Source organism: Chenopodium album, chromosome 17, assembly GCF_948465745.1.
Source record: "Chenopodium album chromosome 17, dcCheAlbu1.1, whole genome shotgun sequence".
NCBI classification, from domain to species: Eukaryota; Viridiplantae; Streptophyta; class Magnoliopsida; order Caryophyllales; family Amaranthaceae; genus Chenopodium; species Chenopodium album.
The window spans coordinates 5013693-5024958 of NC_137850.1; the positions used below are offsets into that span (position 1 = coordinate 5013693).

Here is an 11266-nt window from a genome sequence, read left to right on the forward strand (position 1 = left end):
TCTCATTTAAATAAGAATTGTCTTAATTAAAAACAAAATATAGCTTAATATTAACTTATACCAAAAATTAATTTTAATTTTAATTATAATAAATAATTTTTTAAAAGACTAGGTGTCGGGTTTGGTGTGGAGGGCTGGGTGGTCATAGGTTTGTGCCGACTAGGGTGGGTGGGAGTTGTGTGGGTTCGATCGATCAGCTAGGTTGGGGCTAGGCGGGAGTTCGCCGCATAAGTGTGGTTTGAGAGTAAGGGTTAGGCTTTAGTTGGGAGTTCGCCACATAAGTGGGGTTTGAGAGTTAGAGTTAAGGTTTGGGTGGGTGTTCGTTGGACTGGTTGGGACACTAGGGTGTAAAGTTAAAATGTATCCAATTAAAGGAATCGATGTAGTACTAGATCAACTCCAATAGTAAGCTAATTAGCAAATTAGCTTTTTTAGGCTATATGAGATTTTAAAGCTAATTTCTTTTGTAGCTAGTTTGTGCCTTGGCTACTAGCTTGTGGTGTTTGCTAGAGAGAAGAAGAATATGTCATGCATGCATCAAGATTGTAGTTTAGCCCAAGCAATTTGGAGTAAGTACAATTATTCTATGGTTTTGTCTCACTCGCTTTGTAGTATGGGTGATTGGTGGGAGTACTGTTCTGGTAATTTTGGGGAGGATATGGTGAGTTTAATTACCATGTGTTGGGCCATGTGGGACGCAAGGAAAAAATGAATGATTGAGGGTGAAAATCTGAATGTTGAACAAATTGTTGCCTATGCTTTGAAGATTAATACGAAGGGGCGTGAGGTGGGAAAGTTGAATAACAAGGGGAATTGATGGGTGGAAAGAGTGTATTTGTGGGCGGGTCTCCTCCAGCATTTGATGTGGTTAAAATTATTGTTGATGCTGGTGTTTTGGGGGAGGTGGGGACGGGGCTGGGTGCAGTCTGCAGAAATAGTGAGGAGGTGGTGCTTTGGGGAGCTACGGTGTAGTGGAGTGAAAAATGAGAGACTAAGATTGCAGATGTGAAAGCGGTATTTTAGGACATGAAGATTGCGAGATACAAAGGTATGAGTTGCATTGAGATCAAGAGTGATAATCTGGTGGTGATTGAGGCAATGAGGAAGCGTTTGTATGGCCTTAGTTCATTTTATCTGATTATAAAGGATATTCTAGATTTTTTTTTCTTTTAATTTTACTAGTGTTTCATGGTCTGTTGTAAAGCAAGGGTAATAATGTAATACACAAATTGACCCACTTTCAACCATGGGAGTTTGGCCAACGGGTGTGGAGTGATGTAATCTCTCCTCGCATTTTGGAAATTTCTTCGGTTGATCTAGATGGTTTTTTTTGTTTAAAAAAAAAGTGTTAAAGCTGTCGCTTCCAAAGTTATTCACTAACAATTTCCGTTTTACACAGAACACTAACCAACTCATACAATTAACTAAGTGAATTCTACACTTGCTAGTCTGCAACTGCATTTATAATAAAATGTAGGTGACAGTCAGCTGATGTTAAAACCGCAAAGGTAACACTACCTATATAATTGCATAGTTCACACTTCACACGACACTATTAGTTTGCCATAATGGCCATGACAAAAGAGTCATCCTAACCCCATTTTTTTTTTTTTTGAGGAAAACTCATCCTAATTACATTAAACACGTGATAAATTGTGATTGACTTATGTTACCATACTTTTCTTTCGTTTGTTGTAAACTTTGTTTAGTTAATGTAATTTCAGTCGTTTTCAAAATTTAAAAAAAAAAAAAAAAAAAAAAAACTTATTAATACAAGTTTTTTTTTTTTTTTTTTTTTTACGAGACAAATTATACAAGCTTTGGTGTGTGAAGATAATATTTGGGAAAAGGAAGTGTAAATTTAAGCTAATACTCTGTCTCCAAAAAAAAAAAAAACTAATATTATGTACTTTTTAAAACAGGTTTACTCTAAACTCTAAACCCTTAAAAGACCTACGATGGCGCGCTGCCCATAATTAGACGATCGTATAAAGATTCAGCCATTTTATTTATTAGACGGATCTATCCCTTTAATGACTGTGACGGGTCATAGGGATCCATAGAATTGGTCTCTGTCAGATTAGTGAGATATCCATTGAAGCGCACTCAACGTTCTCCATTGAAGCGCAGTTGGCGTGAATCTAGTTCTTGTATCCCCCATTCTGAGGTAAGTTGTTTGTATTTGTTATCATGATATCAAATATCCCTAAAATTATGAGATCGATAATTGAATCAAATATCCCTAAAATTTGGTTGCTAATGTATTGCACAACACTTTAATGTTAGGATTTAACTATGAAATCAGAGCTCTTTTCCCTCCTGTCCTGCCTCAGGGACGGGCCTGACTATGTAACATTTATGTGACTTGAACCCTTTTTGTGATTGCAGACAAGCCAAATTAGGCATTGTTATCGTCGTTAACTATGGCTTCCTTAGATGATGCTGATGACAAGGCTAAGTCGCCTTCCTCGTAAAATTTCTTACCTTATTTTTCTACTCAAATCCCTTTTGGCTCTTTTCTACTGCCTTTGCTCGTCCTGACCATGTTTTGCATTATGGATGCGTATTTTCAGGCCAAAAGATGTCTATAAGGATCCAGATGATGGGCGCCAACGCTTTTTGCTTGAATTGGAATTTGTTCAGTGTCTTGCAAATCCAACTTACATCCATTGTATGTCACATCTTATGTTAGTTATATCTAGTGAGATGAAACCTGGAGACTGGAGTTGTGCTATGAACTGTTTAATTAGTTGAAAAGTATTTTTACATGTGCAGATTTGGCTCAGAATCGCTACTTTGAAGATGAAGCTTTCATTGGTTATCTGAAATACCTTCAGTATTGGCAGCACCCAGAGTATTTAAAATTTATAATGTAAGCATTATTTAACCACTTAGATGGTTGATTACCTGAAAGTCTGAAACATGTATAGTTTGCCAATTTGATGATTTTGTAATGGGAAACTTTGTTTTCTTACTTGCTTGTCTAACATGACCTTGTCAAATTCAGGTATCCGCACTGCTTGTACTTCCTCGAACTTTTACAAAATGCTAACTTCCGCAATGCTATGGCTCATCCGGGGAGCAAGGTACGTTTTGTTATCTTTCTTGTTTGTCTTGATGATGCATTTAAATGCTGGTAATGAAAATAAAGGAATGAATATTTGTTGAACTGATATTGTTTAGTGTTTGCCTACCTTTTAACGCAAAGACTTTTGTCCTACACTCCTATTATATGTTGCGTGTTCCATCAATTATTCTGTTTTTATAGGTTAGAGGAATACAATGTTACACATTGAATTGGGGAAAATAGCATGGTTTGAGTCAATTTGTCTATGGGCTTCCATCTACCATTTCTGTTATGTGGGTTATATACTTCTAGGTACATGTTCTACTCTGTAGTCACAAATTCACAATAGAAAATTTAATGGAGCTCATATTTGTTCACCTAAAAAGGGCAACTTACAAGAAAATAAGTTTAGTTAAGGATCAATAATTCGGTATAAGGGTCATAAGCTCTAGATAAGGGATGCCAAGTTTATTACTGATCATAAGGTGCTAAAGTTCTGTTAAGTTTAGATTTGATGATTTAGTTCAAATCAGTTTTAATAAACTTGAGATAAGGTAAATTTAGGTGAAAAGAACAAAGTGCTGATAATTTTCAAAGTAAGACTCTAGCTGTATCATAAATGGTGTTATAACTCGGTTGAAGAAAGCAGAAATCTGACTAATGTACTTGGAAGATTGTACAAACTGCAAAGAACATGTGTTAAATGAATACATCTTCATTTTCATATAGGTTCCAAATTTTTTGTCACAATTTGATTGCTATTGCGAATGATGATGCTGGAATGCCCTTTTGCCCAGCTTTTCCCTCCCTCATGTTTTGAGATGAAAGTTGAGATGTTAAAACCTCACAAGCTTAGGATGTGAGTTACTGATTGTGATCTATCTATATGGCATTTTGACTAATTGTCTGTAAATAGGCTTATCACAGTAATGTGAATAGAATTCCAAGTTTTTGACTTTTTCTCTGTTACACTCCTTCCATCTACAAATGAGTGTCTCCTTTGAGTTTTTTCTCTTCTACAAAAATTGTCATTTTTTTTTCATTGTTAAACTAGCTGTAGGCCGGGTAGAAGGAAAGAGAGACAAAGATTAACCCTACAACATATGAAAGGAATAATTATAAAGAGAGAGAAAGAGAAACCACCATAATAATTTGATTTTACTCATTTTAGTATTCTAAAATCCTTAAAAATAAAGGAATCATTGAAATTAATAATCCACCTTTCACTGACTTGCTCAAAACCATCCCACCTTTGAATAATATGGAAATGATCCCACTGTTGATATTAATTTTCTTAAAACATGCCTTTTGACTTACAACATGTTTAATAGGTTAATTTTTATTTTTTATTCTTAATCTCTCTCATCCCCTCACAAAGTCACAACCCTCTCACCACCATGACTAATTGACCACTAATGTTATCAGCTCTTCCCTCACTATCTCACGCATCAACAATGCCAACAACATTGCCTACATCCTTCAATTTTGCCTTCACCCGACCCACGCAACACCAAAACAACCGCATCTCTACCTCTCCAAGCAACTACACAGTAGCAAAACAACAATTAACGCCCAAATTGCGGCACTCCTAGCTCGCAGAATTCTCACGCCTAGCCAACAACAACTGTGCACCTACTCTTCCCTCGTGATTTGTGTCGATGAATGAAGCTCCGTAAAGTTTAGATCAAATTAGAGATGAAAATGAGAAAAGGATTGTGTGGTGTGGGTGGTGCTAAAGTGCTAAGTGGGTTGGTAGTTATGGTGGTTGAAATGGGCTAAGTTGCACATAAATGGATACGGGGACAAAAATGTGTACGAATTCGGGTACGGGTACGACAAAATCAAAATTTCCAAAAAAGGTTATGACATGAATGCGGTGAAAAATAATTCAGCAAAAATATAAATCTAGAAAATATTTTTTTAAAAAAATCCATAAAATACAAATTAAAAGAAAAACCACTTAATGTAATGTCTTGAGACTTGTAGTTCAACTTATTTTTACTTATTTCAGAAAAAATAAGTTCACATGAGATCATAATAAATAAGTTCAGATCAGAAAATAAAATAAGTTGATCAAAAAAAATAAAATTCAGATAATCAAATTAAATTACAATAAGTTCATATCAAATCAGAAAAGATAATAAATACTTATTATTACAGACAATGTCATATAACTTATAAAAATATAGTGAAGTTGAGATGCAATCTAGGCCTCACTCCTCTATTTATAGAAAAACCTATCTTAGTGAAGGTATGGGCAGCACGTGCCCCAATGTCTTAACTCTTCAAGAACTTCTGAACCCTCTTTAGCAATGCAACAAACCTCTTCTCTAAAAGGAGAAAGGAATGAAACCATACCCAATCGTCCAACAATTAACTTTATCTTCATACTTGCTTGCTTACAACAAGCCGCATCAGTCACAACCCGTTGAGGAATAAAGTCGGACAACCCAAAGTGAGTCAAAGGAGAAGACCCTATTAAGTCAACACACACATTACGACCCCGTTCCCAAGAATAAAGTAACACATTTGCTGGAGCCACGTTGTTCCCCCCCCCCCCCCCCCCCGCCGAAAGTGCAATGTTTACCTCCTTTCTTGCTTATATCTCACACCGATAGCAAACATCAACAAGGGTATCTTGGACAACATCATGGCGATATTTATTACCCATTATACCAGCACAAGACACCGCATGATGACCACAAATATCCCCAGCAAAAACCCTAGAGTAAGCAGAGCACGACTTCGAAATAAAAAACAAAGGAACACCAAACTGGTAACACCACATACAGTGATAAGTCTTAGCATTCATTGTCTATCCTATCCCCGAAAAAAGGGACCGCCCGAAGCCAAGCCGAGTTGTGTTCTCCTTGTTGTGACTTCCACAAAGTTGACTAGGAGATAAAGAAAATGTGGATTATGCAGATGTAGTAACCTTTGAGGAGTATAAATCTGTCAATTTCTTCATAAGTTTTGGGACAGCGACCTCATCGGGATTACTTTAAATGCTAGACTCCATTGTTCTATTAAATATACTCAGCGCATAGTCAAAGACATGACTAGAACCAACAATACCAGCATGCCGTAGATGCTAGTCTGTAAGCTAGCTGACTGCAAATGAGAAGCGAAAAGCATAATTACGAACATCACTTGCGGAATAAACACCAAACACTCCAAACGCAAAAGGTAAGGTGGCAAGTTGCACTACCAATCGCCCGTGAGTCAGTTGCAATACACTCCAAGGGAGACCGAAATGAGCGCTGAGCCATCTCAAAAACACAAGGACAATTACGCAAAGCAAAGTAGAGTTTTGAAATGCCCGTACACACCCTAAGTAACAACAACTGACACTTAAGATCATGAAGCTTAGCAATCTTATCAAGTTTACCACTAAAAATGGAGTTTGAGTTAGGACCACAAAGCAATTAAACGCCACATAGAGGCCGAGCTATGTAGGTGGAAAGACACCCACAAGCTAGAAAACTTCAGGTTTTCCACGTTGAGGTGTAGTATGAAATGAGTTCTATCTTCCATAATCAAATCCATAAAAAAAATAACAAATACTAAAAAAAATAAAAAATAACAACAATAATAAATAAAAAAATAACAACAAATAATAGCAATGATAAACAATTAATAAGATTCTAGAGTTGAGTATGGAGGATGAGCTTTGTTTTAGACTACACCTCAACGTGAAAAAACTAAGTTTACTCGGCCTCTGTGTGGTGTTAAATTGTTTGATGGTCCCGCCAGTTTTGACTCCATCTTTAGTGGTGAGCTTGTGATGTAGAGAATGACCAAGACCATAATGCTTTTAAATAAGGTTGTTAAGCTCAGGGATCCTAAGTGTGAGTTGTTGTTACTTATGGTATGTACGTGCATTTAAAAATTCTACTTTGCTTTGCGTACTTGTCCTTGTGTTTTTGAGGCGGCTTAGCTCTCATTTGATGGGCCTTTCGGTCTCCCTTGGAGCGTATTGATAATGATTCGGGGCAGTGTAACTTGCCACCTTACCTTTTGCGTTTGGAGTGCTTGGTGTTTATTTCGCGAGTGATGTTCGACATTATGTTTTTTTCGTTTCTCGTTTGAAGTGTGCTGGCTTGCAGACTAAGCATCTACGACATGCTAGGATTGTTGATTCTGGTCGTGCCTTTTACTATGATTTAATAGAACTCTGGAGTATGACATTTTAAGTAAACCTAGTAAGGTCGTTGCCCTAAAACCTATAAAGCAATTGGATGATATACATTTCACAAATGTTACTCCAACTACCCACATTTTCCTTATCTCCTCGTCAGCTTTGTGGAAGTCATAACAAGGAGATTAAACCTTGACTTGGCTTCGGGCGGTCCATATTTCAGGGCTAAGATAGACGTGAATGCTAAGACTTATCGCTATGCGTTGTGTTACTAGTTGGGTATCCCTTTGTCCAGTGCTCTGCTTGCTTTAAGGTTTTTGCTGGCGATTTTTGGTGATCATGCGGTGTTGGTGCTGGTATTATGGTTATTAAACTTTGCCATAATGTTGTCCATGATACTCTTGTTGATGTTTGATATCGGTGTGAGATATAAGCAACAAAGGAGGTTGAGAATGGACTTTCGAGGGGAACAACGTGGCCCTATGCAAATGTGTTACTTTATTCATGGGAACGGGGTCGTGATGTGTGTATTGACTTGGTCTTCTCCTTTGACTCAGTTTGGGTTGTCTAACTTTGAACCTCAGCGGGTTGTGACTGATGCGACTCATCGTAAGCGGGTTAAGTATAAAGCTAGTTGTCGGACGATTGGGTATGGTTTCATTCCTTTCTCCTTTTTTTCTCTTGGGGAATTAGAGAAGGAAGTTGTTATATTGATGAAGCGGATTTAGAATTTCTCGAAGACTGAAGCCATTGGGGTACATGGTGTCGCCCATATCTTCACTAGGATAGACTTTGTTATAACTAGAGGAGTTGGGCCAGATTATATCTTGGTTTCCCACCAATGTTTTTGTAAGTTGTATGACTTTGTCTATTTTTGATTAATAACAATAATAAGTATTTGATATAAACTTATCTCATCTCATGTGAACTTATTTGATCTGATGTGAAATTATTATTTTTTTGATGTGATCTTAATTTATTTGATCTGATTTAATCGGAATTTATTTTTTCTGATGAACTTATTTTTAATACTATCATATTATTATTGATAATAATAATATTAACCATTACAAAAACAATTATGTACTTGTTTTTTCTGAAAGAAGTTAAAATAAGTTGAAGTAAACAAGGCCTTACTGTGGGCTCTAAGTCTACTGTTCGCTACAGTAAGGGCTTGTTTACTTTACTTTAATTTTGCTTACTAGTTATAATGTCCCTCGCGCGGTCCTATTAGCAATGTATTTGTGATGATTGTGAATCGGGTTATGTAGAAGTTATTCTCGCAATAGCAATTTGAATAAGTCATGTAGTCTTCTCAAAAGTAGGATTTAGATGTGTTTCAATTAAGTAGTAAGTGATGCCCTAAGTCCATTCTAATAAAATGAAATTTGGAAGAATTGTATTAACTACATATTGAGAAATTGTATCTGATTACGTTTTGGAAGAACTTTTGGGGGTGAGGGGGGATTTTCTTGCAAAATATACTACAAAATACTAAACTCAACTTAAAGCTAATGTAAACCTATGCTGCAATTTTCCATGTAACAAATGTTATTGAATGCATGTTAAAAATCAATCTAAGGATGTTAGCTGTATAACATTGAATTGTATGTTTGCTGATTATGTATGTTATATCCACATGAGACACTCAATTATGGATGTATGAAGAGAGTTGGTTCTTATAATGTGTAGTTCTTTAAGTGAGGAATGGGTGAGTAATCGCAAACCGAGGACTTAAAAGTTAAGATTCTTATCAATGATTTGAAAACCAAAGCTCTTGGAGACTTGACTTTGAGCATCGTGCCACTTTCAACGGCTTGAATCTGGCCCCAAATCATTATTAGTTTGACTCCCTTGACTTTGGAGAGTTGCATAAGAACTGGGGATGAAGGGGCTTGACAATTTCAGATGCCATGCTAAATTCCTGTAAATCATTATTACATTCTTATTGCTTAGCCAATTTAGTTGTTGGTTGCGACAATACCTTTTACTATCTTTTAGGTTGGGCGGTAATATGGTAGGAATGGTGATGGATTTGTGTAATTTTGCAAGCGAATTAAATACTAATGTCTATGATAATGGAACCTCGCCTTCATCTATAGGATTTTCTTCATAAATTTATATTCATTGTTATTCTAGAAGTATGACGGAGTGCTAGTGAAAATTTATCAAGGATAGAGTTACCAACTTATTCTGAACTTTAGTATGGGATTTTTTATATTTTTTTCATCAAAAGTGCAATAAAGCTCGTTGTCATCACCTTTATTTATTACTCCCTCTGTTCTATTTTGTTTGTCCCATTTTCCTTTTTGCACAATTTTCAGTGCACAAATATTTAAGCATTAGTATCTTAAATATGCATTGTAAAAGATTGTACAAAGTTGATAATTAAAATCTACACATTGATATTTTCATAAAAAAGGCCCTACGTATATTTTATCTTATACTCGTATTTATCATAGACTCCTAATTAAAGTTTCTATCTTTTCAAGCTGAAAATTCTAAATGGGACAAACAAAAAGGGTGTGAGAGTATCAACTGCTACACTAGCGTTCTTGATAAGGTCTTTTTCCCCTTTACTATTTACCAAATTTTCAGTATGAATTGGACCAATAGCTGCACAACTTAGACACAATTCTTTCCAGATGTAATTGATGATTTTATCAGCAGCTTAATGCACTAATGTTTGTCACTGAATTTCATGGAAGAAATGTTTTTGTTTTAGGTGTCTTTTACTTAATCTGTAAATACTTTAAATTTTCAGGAAGTGGCACACAGACAACAGTTTTATTTCTGGAAAAATTACAGAAACAATAGGCTGAAGCACATTTTGCCAAGATCCCTTCCTGAACCTGCTCCTGCACTTCCAGCTTCAACTGCTGCGCCATCATCCATTCCTCCTGCTATTCCTCCCACATCTGCTCCCTCTCCAGCTCTATCTCCAATGCAATATGCAATCCCTCCTGGATCTGGTGTTGCAAAAAATGATACAAGAAACAGCGGTATTGATAGAAGAAAGAGAAAGTAAGTTTGCTAATTTTTGTAGGATCTTTAAAGTTGACATCGTGCAATTCAAAGGTACACATATAATAAAGGTGCACAGATACTGATGCAAATGAAATGTACACAGGAAAGAAGGATAGCATCTTGATTACTGGATTTGTTATTGGTGGATTGAATCTCAACCATTCTAGGAAGCAGGAGTTTGTTTAGACTACTTGTCACCAATGGTAAACCACCACTTTATATCTTTGTTTTAGCACATCAAATCTTTCCTTTCATCAATCAAACATCTCAAACAAACAATATCTTAAAGTAATAGTACTTAGAAAGTGGACTTAAAGTCCTCTCTAACAAAGCTTTCCATGAAAAAAAAAAGGAAAATTTTGTTCTTTCGAACTAGTAATGGTAGAACCTTATTGACAAATGTTGCTTATATGCATTGGTGTCTTAGAGCCTTCTAAAATCCTTGCATTGTAAGAATTAGTGTACCTACTAATCTTTTGAGAGAATTTCCTCTCAATGCCTTTTTGGCATTTTCATATGGAGTACGACAAGAGGGGATGAACTTGATTGTAGAAAACTCTTCTCATGTTTCTCTAGTTAATGTTGCTAATTGTTGTGTAAATATGACACGTCTTTTTCCCATGTTGGTATACTGTCTTGTCCTTCTTGGTTTTCAAAACCCACAAGATACCTTTGACTTTGGTTATTAGACCTCTAAACTTCATATGTAGCCACACTATACATGTGCTTCTGGACTAGCTTATGTGTTGCAAGTTCAGTTTGGTGTGAAAAAGCAGAGAAAGGGTTTTATTTATGGGAAAAGAAGAATCTGTTCATCATGTTTGGGGATGTATATGAGTTGGGTGTTTTCATTCTTGTAATTTTAATTTGAAAGTTTGATATGGTCATTGAGCGAAAAGTAGGTTATTGTGCTTTAAGAGATGCCTTCTAGTTTGTAGATCAGAAATTAATGTACCCCTCTAGATAATACATAGACTGTGAAAAAAAAAAAAAAAAAAAATCGGAATTCCCATTTTCCTGTCTGCTTTTGTAGA

General features: G+C 36.0%; 1 protein-coding gene across 1 annotated transcript; it reads left to right on the forward strand.

The window, feature by feature from the left end:
• The first annotated feature begins 2028 nt into the window (after positions 1-2028).
• On the forward strand, positions 2029-10852 carry LOC145587469 (mediator of RNA polymerase II transcription subunit 31-like). Its single transcript, XM_081644204.1, has 7 exons — positions 2029-2167; positions 2389-2470; positions 2574-2671; positions 2776-2872; positions 3008-3086; positions 9970-10229; positions 10336-10852. The coding sequence occupies exons 2-7, from the start codon at positions 2424-2426 to the stop codon at positions 10346-10348; spliced, it is 594 nt and encodes a 197-aa protein (XP_081500330.1). The 5' UTR covers positions 2029-2167; positions 2389-2423; the 3' UTR covers positions 10349-10852.
• Positions 10853-11266: the final 414 nt, after the last annotated feature.